The sequence below is a fragment of the Cololabis saira genome, chromosome 15, assembly GCF_033807715.1.
Source record: "Cololabis saira isolate AMF1-May2022 chromosome 15, fColSai1.1, whole genome shotgun sequence".
NCBI classification, from domain to species: domain Eukaryota; kingdom Metazoa; phylum Chordata; class Actinopteri; order Beloniformes; family Belonidae; genus Cololabis; species Cololabis saira.
In genome coordinates, this window is record NC_084601.1 from 2,387,960 (window position 1) to 2,411,176 (window position 23,217).

Sequence of the window (23,217 nt, forward strand, 5' to 3'; positions counted from 1 at the left end):
TAGCTTTGGTAATTGGACTCTCAGTTGGATGTAAATCCATTATTGTGAGATTACATGATGTCCCATTTCTTTGGATGTGTGTGTGTGTGTGTGTGTGTGTGTGTGTGTGTGTGTGTGTGTGTGTGTGTGTGTGTGTGTGTGTGTGTGTGTGTGTGTGTGTGTGTGTGTGTGTGTGTGTGTGTGTGTGTGTGTGTGTGTGTGTGGCACGATAAAGTATGTATGCATGCAATTATTTACTGAATGAATGCACAAAAAAATAAGAAATCCAAGTGTGTATGAGCCATGTGTTTTGCGTGCACATAAATGAGAGCGTGGCCTGAGTTGTGTGAGTTTAACCAGCACCAAACCTCGGCGTAGCTCCGTGTTTGTTGACTGCTGCTGCCAGACGGAGGTCCATTTGTCGCGGATGGTTAATGCAGCGGCAGCAGCTGCAGCCGCGCTGGGATTGTTTATGACTTTAAGGAAGTAGAAAGTGTGCCATTTTCGGAGCGGGTGACTAACAACACAAAGCTGCCGCTCGCTGCGTCCCATTGAAGAGAATTACAGTCTGAGGCTGGAGACGGAGAGCTCGCTGAGTCAGAACAAAGCAGGCGGGCGATGCTGCTCCTCCACCGTGTTTGGGGAAGGGAGGACTCATCAGGTGGGGGAGAGACGTTAATGCAAAGTCATTTCTTAATGTGAAAATGTCCTCCCCCTTTATTCTCTTTATTTATCTTCCCACCTCACTTTACCTTTGCATGTCTCCGTCTTGGAAAGGAGAGGCAGGAATGTGCGGTAACCGAAGTCACGCTTCCCCGGCAACAATACTCCTCTGTTACAGGTGCGAGCAGGGAAACTCAGCTCTCCGCTTCACTGCACCGCAGAAATGCCTGAGACGGCTGCTTCTTAATGGAAAAGGGAATAGGGAAAGAGAAAGAACGAAGGCCCCTTCACAAGTCGCATTAACATTTATCTTCTTCCCAGAATGTATCAGCATGAAATGAATCCCCCCATCCCATTTAAATGTGCCTGAAAGTGGCTTGTCTTTACCTGGGAGTAGGTCTGTGTTGAAGAAATCGATTTCCCAATTCTAAATCGATTCTCATATTAATTCCTAAAAAATGTTTTTTTCATCATTAAATTACAACTTTTGGTTATTTTTTTGTTTATCCCCAAGAAAGGAATGTTTTGTTGGACACGAGAATAACTGGTGCCATGTTTTTGCCTTTAAATATGTTTAAAGGTATGAAAACATTAAAGTGTTGGGTTATAATTTCATAAATTGTCTATATTTCATTACTTTATATACTGTCTTGGGGTTGCGGTGGCCTCCGTCAGTCGTTTATCGACTATGGATGCTTGCCAGTGCACTTCCTTGACCGTTTGTGGCTGTGTAGGCCTATTGGTGAAGCACAGATCCGTCCACACAGATCACACTTATATTTTTCACTTTGCAATAGACTTGGAGCGTGACGGCGTTGGCGTTTTGACGCTTGTTTCTGTGCAAGTCCGGTGTCATCCGCTACCATAGCCTCTTTCACTGTGTCTCTCCATGCCTGACGATTTGCTGCCAGCCTCTGCCATTCACTGTGGTTCGGTACTACAGTCAGATCCTTCACTGTGGTTCGGTACTACAGTCAGATCCTTCTTGCAGACATCTTTATACCGGAGATTTGGCCTACCCAGCTTCCACTTTCCGTTTTTCAGCTCACCAAAGAGTACATCCTTTGGGATACGGCCATCCGCCATACGTGAGACATGTCCTAACCACCGTAGTCGCCGTTGCTTCAGTAACGCATTCATGCTTGGTAAGCCAGCACGTGAGAGTACCTCCGCGTTTATTACGCGTTTCTGCCAGGTAATGCCGAGTATTCGTCGCAGGCTTCGCATGTAGAATGTAGCCAGTCTCCGTTCTTGGTGGGCGTATGTAGTCCAAGCCTCGCTGCCGTAGAGCAGAGTGCTGATAACGCAGGCCTTTTTGTTGCTGTAGTCAGCTTGCCGTTTTCCCAGCTGTCTTGGGGTTACATTTGCAAAAAATGCTAAAAACCAAATGCTCAAAAATTTAAAACCAAAATAGACCGAAAATGGAACAAATAAAAACGGATTGTGGGAAAAACTAAAACCGATTTCCTCCGTCTCTGTTTCCTCCCTGGATCTGTTTGGTAATTCTGACCCACATGATGTTTCTGTTTCAGTTCTATCAGCATTCTGGGAGCTGATTGGTCCTTACAGCATCATTAGCTGCAATACTTGCTGTTGAATCTCAATATAATACTAGTATTAATATGTTGCAGAACTACAGTCATATAATTCATGCAACAGCTCAAAAAACAGTTTTAATAACACTAACCCAAATCAATATCGGAATCGAATCGAATCAAGTCTTGATAATCGATTCTGAATCTTAAGAATCTGAATCGAATTGATTCTTGACATTTGAATCCATCTCCAGCCCTGCCTGGGAGACACCTGTGGAACCTGGAGTAGACTGAGACAGAAGGCCAAACTAACAGGCGTTTTAAATCATCCTCTTTGACGTATCCAACGGCACACACTCCCTTTCATTTCTGTCAGAAGTTGCTCATGTCTTCAGGGTTTTTCTGTTACTCTTCACCTCTGTTGTCCTCCTCACATCCTTGAAAGACAGATAAAGGTGGTTGTCGGGGAAGAAAAAGAACTATAACTAAGAAAACAAGGGGTCTTGGAAGAACATGAAGGAGTCTCTCACAGGAGCGTATTGTTCAGCTTCAAGTGTGGAGCCAGTGATCCTCGGCAGGAGCTGTCTCTTCATGTTCACTCCTGCTTCATTCATACTGTATTAGGGGAGACAGCTTCTGACAATAATGTTGCTTCTGTGCAAAGGACGTGAACCTTTCTCAGCATCACACAGATGCCGCTGAGTTTTTGTTCCTCTTCTTTAAATATCATAAATGTTTGAAGCAGAAGGTTTATTAAAGTGAGCAAATGCTTTTAAAAGATGCATAAACGGGTTCCTCCTGCCTGTTGGAGAGGCGTTGAACCTGCACTTATACGAGGGCATTATTTGCGCTATGAATTTAACAACGGGGGAACTCGACAGTGAACGAGATGTTTTGTTTGGGTTTTGTAAGCGTTGACATCATAATATGCAGCTCCGTCTTCAAGGAAGAAACTTAATCTGCAGAGATTTATGGCTTTTTTTTTCTTTTTAAACTAACAAAAACTGAGGAAAGACAGGAAGCAAGAGAAAAGAGAGAGGACTGACCATAGACTATACATAACAGCTCGGGAAGCCAACGGGGACACGCCCACCGCCTGTCAATCAAAGTTATCTGCCCCAGAGAGACGTTTCCAGCGGGATGGAGCGTTTAACATGTTTAACATGTCGACTCCACAGCTAAATTAAATGACGTTTAGCCGACGGTGGGTTAATACAAACCCATGGCTGCTTTGCGTAGCATGACGTTTATTCAATTCAATTCAATTTTATTTGTATAGCGTCTAATACAGGGGTCGGCAACCCAAAATGTTTTAGAGCCATATTGGACCAAAAACGCAAAAAACAAATATGTCTGGAGCCGCATAAAATGAAAAGTCTTGTATCAGCCTTAAAATGAAGGAAACACATGCTGCATGTAATTATATTAGTTATAACTGGGAGAAGATTTCTTTTTTCATTATGCACTTCGAGAAAAAAGTAAAAACGTCAAGAAAAAAGTCGAAATGTTGAGAAAAAAGTCGAAATGTTGAGATTAAAAAGGAAAGGAAAAAGGAAGAAAAAAAAGGAAAAAATAAGAAAAAAAGGAGAAAAAAGAAAAAAAAGAGAAAAAAAGGAAAAAAAAGAAGAAAAAAAAGGAAAAAAAAGTCAAACATTTCTGAAAAAGCTCCAGGAGCCACTAGGGCGGCGCTAAAGAGCCGCATGCGGCTCTAGAGCCGCGGGTTGCCGACCCCTGGTCTAATACAACAAAAGTTGTCTCTAGACACTTTCCAGAGACCATTTCCATGACCCCCGAGCAATTATTACATAAACAGTGGCAGGTAGAAACTCCCCTTTAGGAGGGAAGAAACCTGGACCAGGACCTGGATCATAAGGAGAAACCTGGACCAGGACCTGGATCATAAGGGGGTAGAAACCAGGACCAGGGTCATAAGGGGGGCCCTCCTGCCGAGGGCCAGACTGGGGGTCGGGGATAAACTGGGTTTATGAATTGATGAAGTGATAACGGCCAGCGATTGGCTGAGCCGACTGCCTATCAACCACATTAGAAATAAATGTATTTCTTGATATAAACCCTTCTGGGAGAGTTGTCATCTCAGGGTGTGAAATCAAACGACTGAAACCAAAATGTTTCTTTGAACCAGGCTGTAAATGTTTATTTCTGCTCTAAAGCTGGACATTTTAAACTATTTCTTCAACCTCAGATCCTTCAGCTGCACTGGTTCCAGCCTCCCAGCTCTACATTTCACACATTTTTAATGTATAATAAGCCCCATTTTTGAAACAAATAGAACAAAACCTACATTTTTAATCTTTTTTTAAATGCGATTTCTTGAATACGTAATTTCCCTCTTAGGATTAATAAAGTGTTATTTAACTGAAGAGGGATCTGACTGCAGGCACGTCTGAGTTCCAGTACATGCATCTGCAGGAATGGCACCTTCACGCACACGTGATACTATAGATGCTTTTGAATGCTGATGGTCTGAATGGTCACGCCCACGTAGGATCCAAACTAAGCTGCAGTATATGAGAAGCATCCCTCTTTTACTTCAGTCCCAACTGTGACATCTAAATGCAATAAAATTGGTAATGACGCTGAAGTTAATTGTTTTGTATCTGAGTCAAAAAAAAAAAAGAAGAAAGGGTTGGCATGAGTGCTGGAAGTGTTGGTGACGGGAACCCTGTGACTGTTTACAACCACATTAACCACAGACTGAAAGCTGCTGTTTCATCAGTCGCTCACACTCACACTCAACATATACGGTTGTACAGGACAGAAGAAGATTGTCATTGTATTTTTTGACTTTAACATTGCCATCAGCATTGATACATATGTATAAAGTTCAGCGGCTGCTGTTAAAGTGTCACCCTGACAACAGACATGTCTGGGCTCTGACGGAGCGTGCAGACATGAGATGGTTCAGGGATAACAGCTGCTCCCGTCTCCGCGCTCTTCTCGTAAAACCTCTTCACCTACAGAAGCAACCCCTGCTTCCTGTTTTTATTTTGATGTGTACTTTCACGTGTGACCCTTGTACATACGGCACGTTTGCATGCTGGGAACTATCACCATCAGCTTATCATTTGGCAGGAAGTCACCCCCCCCGTACGTCACAGGCATGTTGCTAGGCCACTATATCTCCCCGTCATCACACGCTCCAGCAGAACACACCGCACACCTGCAATATTCTTATTTTTATGTAAAGATACAGAGAAATGCTGCACGTGGAACAACCTTGCATGCAGTCCTTCATCTCTTCCATCTAGGCCTGTGTTGAAAAAAATCGATTTTCTGATTCTAAATCGATTCTCATATTAATTCCTAAAAATTGATTTGTATGTCTAAAGATCGATTTTCTTTTCTTTTTTTTTCTCATCATTACATTTTTGCCTGGTGAACTTTAATCCCAGTAGTTTTGAAAACTCCTGAACTAAATTAACTTTTCTTTAGAGAAAATGCTGGACATTTCAGCTTAAATTTCTAAATGTTATATTAGTTCAATGAAGTTCATATTATCTATATTTACTATAGCTTGTTTGGTTTCTCTGTTATCGGACACGGTTTGTCATGAAATACCTGAAAAATGCCGGTGCTTCATGTCCAGCTGTGTCTGGTGACAGAATAAATCAGACAAGATAAAATAACTAGTTTACTGCTTGAGCTGTTGCAATTTCTTTCTTTTTTTGGACTTTAAATGGATATTGAAATGCCTATTTGAGTTATTTATTTCTTTATTTCACAATAATTATTGTGAAATTATTATTTCAATAGTTATTTTACAGTCATATAATCCAGGCAACACTAACCCAAATCAATATCGAATCGAATCAAATGGTGATAATCGATTCTGAATCTTAAGAATCAGAATCGAATCGATTCTTGACATTTGAATCGATATCCAGCTCTACTTCCATCTGCACAGTTCAATTAGTTTATCTAAAAAAGCTGGCAGTCAAAGCATTTGTCATTGGGGTCATCTCTAACGCTGATGACCCGCCTCCTTCTCCATCTCCTCCTGTTCCTGCTTTTTCTTCTAGTTTCTACACCCACGGCTGCTTTTTAATCTGTGCAGACTTTTAATGATTTCAGGTTCAGTTGCTTCACAGATGGGAATCTGCAATGTTTAATTGAGGTTTGCGAGTGAGTGGAAGAGGGAGCGTTAAAAAAAGACTCAAAGTAACACCTTGCATCAGTCTTTGTATCTTTTTGGAGGGATCAGCAAAAAGCCATAAATTGGCTTTTGGCCCAGTTCTCTCCTCCGCTCCGTTCCCTCACACGCTTCAATATAATGTGGGCTGCAAATATTATTCCTGCGGCAGATATTATTCTTGTGCCGTATCTGTCAGGCAGAAGGGATTTATCGTTGGGTTCCAGCGTAGATGAGGCACTTTTTTTTGTTCTCTGAAACAGTGTACAACAGCCCCGGTAGTTTTTTCCTCTGTACCTCAGAGAGATGAGCCCATTTCTTTCTTGTTGCGCGAGGCTTATTTGTTTTCTCTGTCAGTCCCGTCCTCGCCGCCGCTGGTTTCTCTCTATCGGAGCAACGGGGCCGCGCTCTCAACCGCAGCTCATCATTCTCCGTGCAAAAAATACAGCTATTTCTCAGACTTATCACATTATGTGCCGTTTTGAAATAACCATTATCTCCAACAATGGGGCATTATTCAAGTCGCTGTGCAATCTTGACCAGCAGGCCGATTCCCTGCCAGAAAATTAACGTTGTTTTTGAGAGTGTAACTGATTAATTTTCTTAAATTAAAGGACTGCGGCGGAGGTTTCTGGAAAGGAGCCCTGGATCTGCGTTTGCTTCTCCACCCGTGTCTCTTTGCAGTGATCTTGTGGCCAGAAACATGTCGTGGTGGCCGTCGCCCGCTGGTCTCTGTGGATTAGCAGCTCCACATGACGGGAACACAGAGGGGCATCCCCTTTTCCCTCTTGTCTTTTCATTCCCACTCGCCCCCCGCTGTGCGTTCTCGTCCGCTGTTTTTTTTCGCTGCGCAGCTTCCCTTTGAGCGCCTCGTCTTGTCTCGGCTTGTAAATTCAGCGTTTCCCATTGAATCTCCGAGTCTCTCACCCTTCCCCTCGCCTCTTCGCCTCTCCCACGTTGCTCGAGTTCCCACAGGCCTCGGGGCCACAGCTGTAGCTCCTCCATATCTCCGTCTGACCTCCTCGTACAGCGCTGGGGAACAGCTGTTCTGTGCGTGAGCACACATCAGCCGGCCGGGTGCAGCGCTGCAGGGGAGGCCTGGGGGGGGGGCAGCAGGTCTGCAGTTTGGCTTCATCAAACTCTAGCACTGGATGAACACGCAGCCTTGCTGCCTTGCATTGACACAGAGATATAAGCTGCTAATTAGGAAATAAAACTAAAATGCACATCGCAGCTTCTAAAGACACGCAGGGACCAGACATAACCCCCCACGGGGCAAGGTGGGTAAGGTGTCTTGCCCAAGAACACTACGATGCATTCATGCATTTTGGCCGTTCGTTTACACGAAAACGGAGCTCAAAGTCTCCAAAAAACATAATTTCTGAAAACTCCGGCTAAAGATTTTCAAAAACTCCGTCTTCACGTTTGCTTGTAAACGGAGGGAAATGGAGATTTAGTCTTCAAAACGTCACATTATGAGACAGAAACGTCACCAGCGTCATGAGTGCGACCTGTGTTTACAATTTGTTTGTAACCGTCAATATTTTCTTGTATCTAGTTTTATATTCTAAAGTCACACTTAAAAGTAACTCCACTTCTCTGTCACTCCAAACCAAAGTCTCTCGTTCATCTTGGAAGTAAAGCCTGAATTATGGTTCCGCGTTATACCAACGCAGAGCCTATGGCCATACGGCGCGCGTCACCGCGTACCCTACGCCGTAGCTCTGCGTTGGTGTAACGCGGAACCATAAATCAGCCTTAACTGGAAGTTACTCGTGTCATTTGTTGATGTTTTTTTCCAGGATTCTGATTGGCTAGCATGACTTTATCTTCTCGTTACACTGCCCCCTGTAGGTTTGGCTGCTCATAGCACCTTAACAGCGTATTTATGCGGGTTCGTGTAAATGAAGAGATTTTGAAAACGATCTTGTGTAAATGATGGAATTTTTCAAAACGTAGAGGGGGAAATATCCGTTTTTGTAAATATCCGGCTATGTGTAAGCGTGGCCTTAATTGCCACCAAAAAGGCAGAGTTCCTGCCCTTTGTTCCTGCGGACGGTGGCCGACGTGATCTTTGACCCACGTGTTGTGATCCGACCCCGCCGAGCCTCAGTTCAGGTCACACCAGACCCGGTCGGCCCAGCAGGAGCGTGATCAGACTGAAACACACCGGCTGGAGCCCAGGGCTGATTCTCATCAGTAAACAGAAACAGAGAAGGATGAGCAAAGGCAACAATACAGTTGTCACTGTTGAACATTAATCAAACACTATGTGATTTCAGTGATTTCAACATGTTATAAAAATCACTGAAAATACTTGTTTTGATATGTTGTTGTTGTGTGGCAGTTTTCTGAATCCGACTGTTCAAGGGTATCAGATCGTTTCTTTTACAGGACTGTCTCAGAAAATTAGAATATTGTAATAAAGTTCTTTATTTTCTGTAATGCAAAAATGTCATACATTCTGGATTCATTACAAATCAACTGAAATATTGCAAGCCTTTTATTATTTTAATATTGCTGATTATGGTTTACAGTTTAAGATTAAGATTCCCAGAATATTCTAATTTTTGAGATAGGATATTTGAGTTTTCTTAAGCTGTAAACCATGATCAGCAATATTAAAATAATAAAAGGCTTGCAATATTTCAGTTGATTTGTAATGAATCCAGAATGTATGACATTTTAGTTTTTGTAATTGCATTACAGAAAATCACAATATTCTAATTTTCTGACACAGTCCTGTATAGCAAGTGTTTAAATTTGTGAGTGAGGTCATTTGGTTTCATTACATCATCTGAAAAAAATCATCATACCCATGAATTAAGAACAACAGCTTTGATTTCATGTTGTCTATATTGACCTTTTAAAATCACTAATGAACCTAAGAGTGACTGAACTCTTGCTTCTCTGTTTCCGACAGGCGTATAATAATTTACAGTATTTCAAAATGCCAAACTTCATTTTAATTTTTGGAAATTGGTGCACTCCTGCATTTCATTTCAGGCATGCAAACCGCCTCCACAGGAAAACATAAATATATGATGGATAGCTCTGGCAGATTTGGCTGCCAGCCCCCACCCACGGTTTTCCTAGCAGAATAGTAATGTGCAGGTTTAAGCCGCTGGCAGGAGCCGGCTCAGGGGTCAGGGGTCACGGGTCGGCCCTGACTGCAGCTACATGGCAGCTCACATACGGATAATCACAGAGACGGACACACAGATCCACGCTGACACGCTGACGTGCACATGGCAGGACACTTCGGGGGGAATCTGAATGTGGACCTCCAGCTGACATTCATCCATGATTAATGAGACGACCCAGGTTAAGTTTTGGCTCCTTAATGAATACAGTTTGAGAAGTTGAGGAGCCTATAAATATTTGACGTGCCTCTTGAATATTTTTGCATAATTAATGCAGGAATCCAAATTGTATCATAATTGCATCATTGTGGACGCTTCGTCCTCTCTCTTTCTCTCATTATTTTCTTGTCCTTTGTTTCCCGCTCTCTGTGATGTTTCTCTCAAGACCAAATCTGCTCCTTCACTCACACGCATGCAACACAGACTCAGACGGAGCCGACAGACAATCAATGGGATCTCAGGGTGTGACTGACACACGGTGCTGATGAACTCACTGGGTAGCGTATCGCTGTGCTGTGATTGACAGCTGTAGCTTCTCTGACACACACACACACACACACACACGCACACACACACACGGAGCAGCCTGCATCTCCGACCTCACGCTGCTCTCCGGTGTCACGCTGCGCTGACAGTCCGTGTTTGATGCTGATGTCAAACTCATTCTCACATTATTCTGTGTGTGCTTGAGTGTGTGCACTCTCTGACCATGACTGTGCTTTGGAGTGAAATGGAGGGGGAGGAGTCGACGAGTGAATATAAATAATGACTGGAATATGGTCTGATTTGCAGCAGCTGTCTGCAGCGGTGTGTCAGTTCAGCGGGTCTACCGGCTAACGGAGGATTCCCCCTTCACTAGACGTGGCTTGTGTTATGTTTGTGACTGACACCAGGAAGAATTAGAAATATTATAGTATAGTTAAATCAGTTGAAATTACCTTCATATGTGTTTTGTATGCAGTTTGGAAAAATTGAACGTTACATTTTGTTTAGTTTTTTCTTTCTTTTATCCACAATCTGGATATGCTAAAAATCTGATATTGGATATTTGTCAGTTAGCTTTTGCAGGACCGCAAAGAGAGTTCCAAATCGTTCCAAAATTAAGAGAACCGCACGGGATGCAGTTCCTTTGCCGATTCTGATTTCAATTTTCGTTATTAGAACTACAGGACTGTCTCAGAAAATTAGAATATTGTGATAAAGTTCTTTATTTTCTGTAATGCAATTAAAAAAAACAAAAATGTCATACATTCTGAATTCATTACAAATCAACTGAAATATTGCAAGCCTTTTATTATTTTAATATTGATGATTATGGTTTACAGTTTAAGATTAAGATTCCCAGAATATTCTAATTTTTTGAGATAGGATATTTGAGTTTTCTTAAGCTGTAAACCATGATAGGCAATATTAAAATAATAAAAGGCTTGCAATATTTCAGTTGATTTGTAATGAATCCAGAATGTATGACATTTTTGCATTACAGAAAATAAAGGACTTTTTCACAATATTCTAATTTTCTGAGACAGTCCTGTATAATCAACTCCATGCATTAGCTTGATCAATAATGGAAAGATAGTGTGGGGGGGGGGGGCGGTTGCCTTGGTGCAGCGACTGTGTTTTCATGATGCGTTTACTGGTGTGGAGAATAAAAAAAACTTCTGAATATTCAAAGTTTTTTTTGAATAATGCATTTACTGACGACTGAAATAAATAACCAAACATTCTCAAGGCCGTGTGTGTCATGCTCATTCTGACAGAAAACCAATACGATCCCGTATCGGCTGATTTCAGCAATCAATATTGGCCAATATTGATCACACAGAAACTGTCTGATTCTGATCGTCAGCTGATCAGTCCATCAATCTCAACCCAAAATCCATCACTCTCTGAAAAACTGCCGACTCTTTAAATAACTAACTCTTCACTGTAATGCTACTTTAACGGTTACTCCTGTCATTGTCATTATATCAGACGGGTTTATGTTGATACTGTTTTACTATTTTGTTAACAACATCAGTGATGTATAAAAGATTGACCGACCTGATGCTTATGAACTCCTGCGTGTTTATAATGATTGTAAATACATTTATAGACAACGGCTTCAGACACGTTTATTGTTTGAATATATTTTTGTAATTTACTGAGAGTAGTAGAGGTACAATTCAATACCTTTTTAATAACTGTAGATGGGGATACTTTATATTTGAAGTGGAGAACGTCTATGATGCACACGCGCCGCCACCTGTGCAGAAACGCTCATTTACTCTGGAAGTTATGGCTCTTAACGTCCTCTGATTGGTGGCGGTGTCTGCAGGGACCCAGGTGGCTCTGCAGCGGGGGATTTTATTTTGATTTAGAGGAGTCTTTAGTGGGGATACATTAGAGCGCGTTTGTAGACAAGAAATTAGATGTGATTAAGTTCCTCCACACCTATTGGAGGAGAGTCAGGCCGGGCTCTGCCGGCAGATGGGACCCCGGTAACGGTCAGTGATGCTTTGGAAATAGTTGGGGTTGGTGTCCGTGTTGTTCCTGCATATTAACCAGAATGCAGCGGCTGTCTAAATGTGTGTGTGTGCTCGCTGCAGTGTGTGAGACCACCACGATTATATAGGGTTTATTTATTTATGTTTTCAGATATCATAAAGAGCCTGCAGCGACTGTGATGAGGAATTGTAGCGTTTGTGTGTGTGTGTGTGAGATGAGAGATGTCTCAGTGAGGGGTGACTCCGGCCTGCTCTACACTCCTCGTTTCACTGTCTCTAATGACAAAACATGTCAGTGTTTAAGAAGGGACCGCCGCAGAGCATGTGCTGACATGTCTAAATCGGAGACTGTCTCACACTTATGGATCTACACACACTCACACACACATATGAACATGAACTAGCCTCACAGTGGGGCTTCCTGAGGGCCATCTGGACGTGCAGAGCCACGCACAGCTGGTCTCCAGCAGCATTCACGTAGTCCAGACCTTCATCTCCAAGATCACATTGTAGCGCCAGTTATTGGGCCAATCCCAATACACCCCCTACTTTCTACCACTAGCCCTAAAAATGAAGCCACAGGCGTAGGGCCCTTGTAATGTTCCCTAGGGATTGGGACACCACTTGCTACGTCACTGCGTGGTTTACGTTCGGGTATGTAAGCGACTGCGTAGTTACGTTTGCACAAACGTCACACCATATCAGGAAGCCCAGAGCTAAAAGCTGTTTTAATTTCAGCTGTTCAGCGCTGTTAATATGACACTTTATTAAGTTTTAATATTTTTTCAGGCGTAAAAGTAACCGTTAAGATCCCCAACCTGGGCTCAGTTTATCCAAATAACGCCTGTGAAGAAATTTGATCCGAAGTTTTCGGGGGATGAGAAGAGCCGCCGGCTCGGGAGCTGATTTATGGTTCCGTGTTAAATCAACGCAGAACCTACGTCGTAGGGTAGGGCGTACGGCGCACGGCGCGCGTCGCCGCGTAACCTACGCCATCAGGAACCATCCTTTATTCTGGCGAGGTTTGAAAAAGACTTCGCAACAATGGGCAAGCGAGTGATTATGTACATTCACTGAGTGAATATTATGAAAGTAAAATTAGTGATGCACCGAAATGAAAATGTGTGGCCGAAACCGAAAATAACAATAAACACTTGGCCGAATACGGAACAATACCGAACATGGTTCTTCGCAGTTTTTTCATTTATTTTGCCAATTTTTTCACCATTGCATAAATCAAATAAATTTGATTTAGGCATGCTTTTAAAAGAAAAAAATCTTTTACCAAATTACAAGGTAGAAAATATTTATTGAACATAAAAAAACTGAACATTTTTTAATTTCCCAGCATTATGCTGTTTTGGTTCCACCTCCTGGTGAATGTTGGTAAAATTCTTTACTTTTTGGTTGGCCAAAGATTTATGTTTGTGGTGCGCAACCGTTATGTTAGCCATTCTATTTCCTTATATTACAACGCCGTTATTAATTGTTCGGTTTTTTTCCCACTTATTCCACCGAACACCGAAAGTGTTTTTTTGCTATTTTCAGCCGAACAATTTCGGTTACCGAACAATCGGTGCATCACTAAGTAAAATATATATTTCTCACTAGAAATGTAATCAAAACGCATTTTTATGCAGAAACTAACTCAAAATATTGATTTTATTCACTAAAAAATTAGAAATATCCGCCATGTTTTTTTTTTTTATTCAGTCTGCAAATGATGACGTAAAACATTCTGGGAAATTTCTCTAGCCCTCGGTCGGTGAGTCAGTATCTGAAATCCCTCGCTGTGAAGGGTTAGATTCATACACACTAGCCTCGATATGTCCACTAGCCCTAGATGCAAAGAGGAATTGGGACACCACTACCCTCACGGGAACGCACAAAATTAAGGGGTAGGGATGAAAAGTAGGACTAGGGGGGGGATTGGGACTGGGCCATTGACTGGAGGTAAGAGCTACACGCCTGATCGCCTGCGTGCGTGCGTGCGTGCAGGCGAGTATGAAGCATGATCGTCACTCATCAAGCAGTTCATGGAAACAAATTCCCCCTAATACTCCCAGATAAGAGCGGGGAACGGCCCGAGGTCGACCCCGCTCCCCTCCGTCAGAGACTTGAGGGCGTGCGTGCGGTCCAGGGACTTCCACTACCGTGCAGACGCTGAATGTGACTGAAAAATTGCCCCCATCTGTTGGGAAGTGGAAATAATCTAAGAGGACAAATTGAAAAGATTTCAAGGATAGAGCCGTCAACGCAAATTAGTATCGTGACAGGAAGACTTCTTGTTATCGGGGTATTTGTGAAATATCCAGGCTTGCTCACGGGGACAGGGGGGCGGGGGTATCAGGGAACGTAGCTGGAAGGAAGAGACGCGATCCTAATCCCAGCTGATGCAGAAGTTTGCATGAGTGTACCAAGTGTGACTCTGCCTGATAATGAGCCGTTCTTTAAGATTATGTGTAGACATGTCTTATTCTTATTTGGGCGTTTGCCATAACCCCCCCCCCCCCCCCAACCACCTGCGGCTACACGGGCTGCCCAGCTCTCATTTGAATAGTAGGATCTAGTAGAGCCCATGAAAGCAGCGTAACATCTCAGAAATCTCTCACACCTGGTTACTTAAGAATTCATGCAGTCCCAGGGGATTTCCAGGGACAGGGTGAAGAGTTCTGTTCATGTGTTGGCAGCAGAGAGAGACGTGATACACTAGTTCTGAAAGGTTCAGCTCGCCAGCAGAAACGTGATGCTCTGCAGCAAATTGTGTCCCGTATGCGAGTAGGGAGTTTAGAATTTCATATTCATGAAGGATGTTGTCGTGCGACGGTAGGTGGTCGGTATTCAGCCGGAGAGAGTGAAGGGAAATAACAGGGGGAGGGAGGGAGGGAATAACACACCATGAAAGGCCTGGCAAAGGGCCTGGCACGTTAAGGCTTTATTTCCAGGATTATTCCCACTTAGGTCAGGATAACTAATAGCCCACATATGCTTCTTAAGTTTAGTTTCCGCTTCCCAATTGAAAACAGCGTTCATTTATGCCAGCTGAAATAATGTTTATTGGGATCAAATGTGATGATCTGAACTCCCGACACGTCCTGGTCTGTTTTATTTCCCGACACATCTGTGATAACAGCAGTGGTGTTGTGATGAGTCTCATCTGGATCATAATGTCAGTACATCAGTCTGGACGAGTCCGTCCTGGTTAGCTGGGACATACATTAGTTCTGGAGACTCTTCAAATGTCTTTACATGATGCCTTTATTTTATTTTTTACTTCTGTGGTCGTCTTTTGTGGTGGTGATTTCTATATCTTTTTCTTTTTTTTTTTCCTCTTGAGACTTTTGAAATACAGGTTCTTCACACTAAAGCTTTCTATGTTAGAGTATTAGGGCCAGGCAGGAGAAAAATAAAAAATAATATTTTAGAGGAGAAAGATTTTTTTTTCATTATGCACTTCGAGAAAAAATCGAAATGTCGAGAAAAAAGTTGAAAAGTTGAGATTAATGTTGAACTCGAAATGTCGAGTAAAAAGTTTATTTACTCACGAAATTTATTCACGAAATTTCGCCTTTTTTCTCAAAATTGTATTGTATTTCAACATTAATCTCGACATTTCGTCTTTTTTCTCGAAGTGCACAACAAAAAAAAATCTTCCACTCTCAAATTTATTTTCTCTTGCCTGGCCCTAATACTCTTCCGTAGCTTTCGGCGTGAGATAAAATAAATAAAAACTGCAGAATGTCTTGCGTTTAATGTGTATACATTGGGATAACTTCACATCCACTTTAATGGTAAAGGGTCTCTTTCCAACAGGAACGCTGCGTGGTGCGTTCACTGACCCTCGGTGCAGCAGCTGCTCTCTAGGTGTCTCTGCCACATATTTATACGTGCAGCTTTTGAATGTGGCAGTAACAGCAGACCTCAGGCTCATCACGGGTCTGATCCCACACAACCTATTTTGTTTGCCCAAAGCGGACGTCCGTGACTTTTCCATGTTACGATGTTAATTTGAATTAGCACAGGCAGGCTAATCGGCGCTAATGAAGCCGGCTAGTCAGCTGAGTGAGTGGTGGGACGGAGATGGAGGACATGGACGCACACACAGCAGGATGTTATCGCAGAGAAGCGCTCACATATCTGTGATTTTTATCGTCAAAGCGACAGAGAAGATGCGCGGCGACAATGGGAGTGAGGGCCCATAACGCACCTGAAGGCAACAGAGGTTTCTATCTGTCCCACTCGTGCACGCGCACACATTATCATCCTGAAACGTTTACAACCAGTACTGGAGTTGAGGGGGTATGAAGGGGGAAGGCATCCCCCCCTGAAATAAAAAGGGTCCAAATCATCCCCCCTGAAATAAAAATGGTCCAAATCATCCCCCCCTGAAATAAAAACGGCCCAAATCATCCCCCCCTGAAATAAAAACGGTCCAAATCATCCCCCTTGTAAAACTGACATCCCTCCTTTCCATCCCTTATGTCATTTCATCAATGAATGTGGTTTTACTGCTATTTCAACATTTAGAGTCATCACCAGAAAAATAACTTATTTGACAATTTTCACCTGTTTCAAGTAAATTTTCACTTGAAATAAGTAGAAAAATCTGCCAGTGGGACAAGATTTATCTTCTCATTACAAGCAAAAAAAATCTTGTTCCACTGGCAGATTTTTCTACTTATTTCAAGTGAAAATCTACTTGAAACAGGTGAAAATTGTTGTTTTTTCCAGTGATGAGTCTTGTTTTAAGTGTAATGAGATTTTTTTTTTTACTAAACTGAGACATTTTAACTAGAAATAAGACAAATATTCTTGTTAAGATTGTGAGTTTTTGCAGTGATCCATTTTACTTATCCTGTGAAGGACAGAGTCATATTGATAAGTTCAGAAAAGTGTTTTTTATTGTTGTGTTTTGATGTATTTGATGTAAGCCCAGTGGATATTTAAAGCTTACAGAAGGCTGTATTTAACTGCTGCTATGTCATTCCTGCAGTATTTCTGCAGGTGTTTTGGTCACTGCTATTATTTGTAATATATTATATTATTTGTAATCAGCAGAAATTATCTGTCTCCATATGATCAAATCCACCATCCCCCCTGATTTTTACACACGCACCCATGCACACACACACACACACACACACACACACACACACACACACACTCTCCACGGCCTCAGTGAGAGCACTTATCCTGCACATCCTGCACATCTGTCCTGCTCTCATGGGAATGCTCATAACAATATGCTTCACTTTACTCACTTGTGTTTATGGACTATATGAGCAATTACTGCCAGAATCTGCCCCTTAAACTGTTTGGGGAAGTATTTGCATGACAAATGCAGACACAGGTATCGTTTTAAAAGCAAGTATTAATCCAATTCTCTGTTTCAAAGCCTCGCTAGTTCACAACCCCCAATCCTGCTGTATTCTAGAACAGAGAAATCCCTCTGGTGTAGCCGTGGGCATCGTCGCTCCACCACACACCTTTCACGGCCTCGCACACAAACCCACTTTACAAGTCAAAGAAATTAGTGAGAGAATGAAGAGGGAGACATGAGAGCGGTCCAGGAAGGATAATGTAACAACAGTTTCAATAAGCAGCAAATAGGATCTCTTTCTCTCCGCTTCCTGGAAGACGGTCCGACCGGTCGGGGCTTTTGTGTTTCCATCACCCTGAAGCTCCACGCTTAAGGCTGGTTTATGGTTCTGCGTTAAATCAACGGTGTACCCTACGCCGTAGGCTCTGCGTTGGTGTAACGCGGAACCGTAATTCAGCCTTTAGGGCCTGGCCAGCGTAGGCATCTGTTTCTGCCTGTGTGGCACCAGAGAAACAGGAGGAAACCCAGCGAGTGCTTATTAGATAATCTGCGATTATTGAGCCGTATTATTCCACGTTATACTATTTATTTATTCAATTATTTTGTCACATCTTGTGTCTTTTATTCTGATTTCCATGCACAGCTTTAGGCACAGTGAGTATTATCAAGGTCACTGGTGTTCTTGGCCAAAAACATTGAAGGTTTTATTTGAACAGCTTTGCCCTACATTGTTTTTTATTTTGTCTTGATATTTTATTTAGTTTACAGTGGAAATGTTCAAATTTCTATGCTGCATTTAATGAATGTGCTTTAACGCCAGTGGATGACTCTTTTTTTTTTTTTTTTAAAGAATCTGCATTTCAAGTTTAAGTCCATATTTCAAGTGACACCAGGGATATTTTTTCTTTTCCCATGTCAAAAATACCACTTTCAGTTTCATTTGAATTAATATTTGACTGCTTTTAGGATCCGTTGTATTCAGTTCCTACTAGCAAAAAGCACCTAAAGTAACTTTAGACTCCTGTCTCGTGTCTTGCAACAGCTGTGTGTCGCTTAATGTCACTGTTCAGCAAAGATGGCCAACAATATATATAATATATATAATACTGGCTACTAGAAGCCCTGACTACAGTGTGTGTGATCTTTTTTCTTCACCTTCTTACAAGATGATGAACACTTCTTACATAATCTTCTTATTTATTAGTAGGTTCAATAATTACTTGAAAAAAATCATATCAATAGTCTTAAAGAGATTCTTACTATAATTTTGTCTTCTTTTTTTGTTGAACAGACAGACACATTTTTGTAAATGTAGAGGAAGGAGCAGCAGTTTCCATCAACAGTTTGTTATGAAAACACCATATTTCTCCAGTTTTCCTTCCTTATAAAAGTAGTTTGGGAGGAAGTTTTCCTTTTTGTTTTGCACAATATCCCAAGTAACAGAAACTTGTCTAAAATTCCTGAAATGCATTTACTATAAGTTTCCACCAGCATGCTTTTGTGGTTTAAGATAGTTGCATAACCACTGTTCTTGTGATCTTTTGGTACCGTGGCCGTGCCAAAAAATCTGTGTGACAGTTACTTAAAACAGACTTTATATTAATCAGTGAAGTACTGTGAAAAAGAGAAAAAATAATGTCACATATCAACAAAGATGGCCAACAATATATATAATATATATATATATATATATATATATATATATATATAATACTGGCTATTAGAAACTCTGACTACAGTGGACGTCTTAGCAGAAGCAATCTAGAGACTCCCCAAGGTAATGACAGAAGAAGTGACTGAACAAGAATCCTAATAAGAATAAGAAGTGAGATGGACCTACAGTAATCTCTACACCTGCAGAGACAAATGCAAAAGCTCCTTTGTATTGCTTTAATGACAGGTCACCATGGCAACGGTGTAGCGTCTCGTCTATGCTACTGGAAAAGTGTTTTTTTATAACTGCTCCAGATTCTCTCTTACACACGGGTTATTGCATGAAACCTTGTTTACTGTCTGCTTACCTTTTTTTCTACATGCTCCACTTCACTTGTTCTCAAAATGTGTGATTATTCCTTCCGCTAGGCGACATCCGCACCGATATCACCAACCTGCCTCGCCTTTTTCTTGTACTTGTTTGTCACAGAAGTGGAAATAAATGCAGTCAAGCTGTTTGCTTGGTGGTTTTCTCCAGAAACAAACCTGAAAAAGATGTTTTATTTCAGAAGAGAAAGGGGAAAAAGATGACAAAAGCAAAGTATGACCTCTGAACCCTGCATATAGTCCTGCAGGACGCTCAAGGAAGAAAAGTTGGGAACCAAAGGAGAAACGGTGGAGGTTAGGACACTTCCTCAACCCCAGACTCGCTTTAAAATAAAAACCTTCCTCCTAGCAGAACAACAGCCATTAAAGTTAAGTTGCAGAACAGTGGAGTCATGTTGAAGGTGAATTGGAGACAAATAGAGAAGTTTGCGTGATATTGACTGTGCAACAGGAGAACATTGCATTCCTCAGCCTAAACTTCCTACTGGTTTTTTGCATGTTGGACTCCACATTTCTATTCCCTGCATTCAGAAGCCGGTCTGGCTGGTGGGCAGTTACTTACATGCACACACGCACACGCACAGCAACCTCACAAGGCAGCTGTTGCAAAAATGATGGGCCAAGATTAGCTTGTTCATCTCCATGGACAGGTGACGGAACGTCGATGTGAGGGCGTGCAGCTGTCGCCCGCTCGCCCTGCTCGCCCTGCACCGGGCTGGGAATCTGCGCTGGAACCGGGTTGTATGAGCACCGGGCATGTAGGCGGGAATGGATGCAGAATTATCACAGGCTGTCATGTCCCCGTGCATTATTAGAGCTGGGCTAAAGAAGAGACGAGGGGCAGCGTCCTGCCTGAGACATCAGACATCAGTGTGTGTGCAGCAGAGACAGAGGGCAAGAGAGAATGAAGAGCTTGGCTCCAGCTCTGACCCGTCAGCTGGATCCATACGCAGGAACACCAAAGCAGCATCAGCAATCACTGTCACCCCTCTGCACCAGCTACACCCATAGCATCATCAATAGAGCACTGTGCGTGCGTGCGTGCGTGCGTGCGTGCGTGCGTGCGTGCGTGCGTGCGTGCGTGCGTGCGTGCGTGCGTGCGTGCGTGCGTGCGTGCAGCCAATAACCTTCACCTTGTACAGGTTACGGTTAAATGAGAAATGATTTTCTGCCTCATGAGTCTTTTAACCCCAAATGTAAACAACCTTTTAGGGCACATTTTCAGATATTTTTTCTGCACCTTCTTACAAGATGATGAACCCTTCTTACAGTAGTAGGTTCAATAATTACTTGAAAAAAATCATATCAATAGTCTTAAAGAGATTCTTACTATAATTTTGTCTTCTTTTTTTGTTGAACAGACAGACACATTTTTGTAAATGTAGAGGAAGGAGGAGCAGTTTCCATCAACAGTTTGTTATGAAAACACCATATTTCTCCAGTTTTCCTTCCTTATAAAAGTAGTTTGGGAGGAAGTGTTCCTTTTTGTTTCGCACAATATCCCAAGTAACAGAAACTTGTCTAAAATTCCTGAAATGCATTTACTATAAGTTTCCACCAGCAAGTTTTTGTGGTTTAAGATAGTTGCAGTGGCCGTGCCAAAAAATCTGTGTGACAGTTACTTAAAACAGACTTCATATTAATCAGTGAAGTACTGTGAAAAGAGGAGAAATATTAGACCTAACACATTCCCTTCTTTCCTACATCAGTTCACTTTTCCACCTCTTTGCTTTGGCCTGCCAGTACATTGTTTTCCACTCTGTGGCCGTTATTGCAGCTCTGATAAGAATGCAGGAATGGTTGTGGTTACGGATTATTATGCGGCCACACACAACAAAACACTTTCTGCACAACTCCTCTGTCGTGTCCTGCCTCCTGCAGCCTCCTCTGGGTCACTGTCCCCAGTATTTCCAGTGGTCACAACTGGTCTCACGTGGGTTAAGACAAAAAGCAGACAAGGGATATTTCGCAAGGGATATTGGTTCTTTTCAATTCAGGAGACTCGTTATAAACTTAGAGGTGTCTGCAATTTTACTGTACAAAAAGCTAAAAAAGGTATGAAAAGGAGACGTGTCTCCATTACTGGAGTTAAATTCTGGAATGATGCCAACATACATTTAAAAACATGTGATTCTCCTTTGGTTTTTAAGAAAATGGTTTGTAAAGCTATTTTGGAAGCTTATAAGTGCGATTAACTATCTGTTAATGTTTCTTTGCTTTTCTATTCTCTTTTTGGTTTTCTGGAGGTCGGTAGCCACAAAAAGAAAGTTGGTAATAAAGGATAGGCTTTAATAAGCAGTTTGCTTCTGCCTTTTCAGTCATTATTCAACACGTGATTATTGGTTTTGTGTGAAATGTTAACGCTGTGCACAATGTTTTTTGGTGTTGTTTTTCTGTTGTGTTGTCATGACTGAATAAACTTTATTCATTCATTCATATTGGACACAGAGGGCAAGAAACAAATATGAAAGGCTTTGAATGAGTTGAAAAGTATTGTGAGATTGAGGAGGGAAAAGGATAAAAACATTCAGCATTTAAATATTTTCATAAATTCTTTCAGTATAGCATTATAAAGTTTAAATGCATACCTGTCAAAACATGGAAACTACCATGAACACAGGCTGATGCACAGATGCACATCGTTACTCTTTCCAATCTGTTTCTCTTCTCTCACACACACACACACACACACACACACACACACACACACACACACACACACACACACACACACACACACACACACACACACACACACACACAGAGCCAGCTGTGTGGTGGGGCAGGTGTCACTCTCAGCTCATTACCCTGGCAGGGTTGATCACCCTGTTTGGAGAACAATGAGACACAGCTCGCTGGAGAGATGAGGGGATGAACAGGAGGATGGATGTGGGAGGGGAGGAAGGGAGGGAGCAGTAGCTTCCGGTTTGCTGGGAAAAAAGAGGAGAAGAGGGATGGTGGTTTGCAAAGGTGTGTGAGAGTACGGAAAAGTATTAGGGCCAGGCAGGAGAAAAATACAAATAATATTTTAGAGGAGGAAGATTTTTTTTTCATTATGCTATTATGCTACAAAAAAGTTGAAATGTCGAGATAAATGTTGAAGTAGAATTTCGAGAAAAAAGTCGAAATGTTGAGAAAAAAGTCGAAATGTTGAGAAAAAAGTCGAAATGTCGGGAAAAAGTTGAAATGTCGAGAAAAAAGTCAAAAAGTCGAGATTAATGTTGAAGTACAATATCGAGAAAAAAGTCGAAATGTCGAGAATATTGTTGAAGTATAATTTCGAGAAAAAAGTCGAAATTTCAACTTTATTCACGAAATTTCAACTTTTTTCTCGAAATTGTATTTCAACAATATTCTCGACATTTCGACTTTTTTCTCTAAGTGCACAATAAAAAAAATCTTCCACTCTTGGGTGCTTTTGATACTTTTTTGAACTAGTATATGTGAATATCTGAATGAAAGTTAAGTCTCATTTCAGCAAATGATAGTGCAGGACATACTGCATTTCCATTAAACATGTGTATCTGTGAACTAACTCCACGTTTTTCTGGGATGTGTTTGTAGATACGACTACAAGGAGATGCTCCACAATTCCACGTTTTGTTTGGTTCCCCGTGGAAGACGGCTGGGCTCGTTTCGCTTCCTGGAGGCGCTGCAGGTAAAATCAGCAGCAACACAACACACACACACACACACACAACACACCACAACATCTGCTGTAAAAGTACACCAGCAGTGTTACACGAACGTAAAATAACAACGTCCTGCACTCATCCTCTGCTTTCATTCTGCCGGTTAGTTCTCAGACTAATAGTTTTATTAATAAAAACGAGGAAGACTTTGTTTGAGAAAATTAGTTGCTTCTTCTTGCCTTTTAAACCCACACATTAACTTTGCAGAT

General features: G+C 41.9%; 1 protein-coding gene across 1 annotated transcript in view; it reads left to right on the plus strand.

Moving 5' to 3' along the window:
• The window catches only part of ext1b (exostosin glycosyltransferase 1b), a 197,799-nt gene that overhangs the window by 92,476 nt on the left and 82,106 nt on the right, over positions 1-23,217 (plus strand). Inside the window, exon 2 of the mRNA XM_061742107.1 lies at positions 22,881-22,974. Coding sequence (XP_061598091.1) covers positions 22,881-22,974 — 94 coding nt within the window. The remainder of the gene's footprint in view (positions 1-22,880; positions 22,975-23,217) is intronic.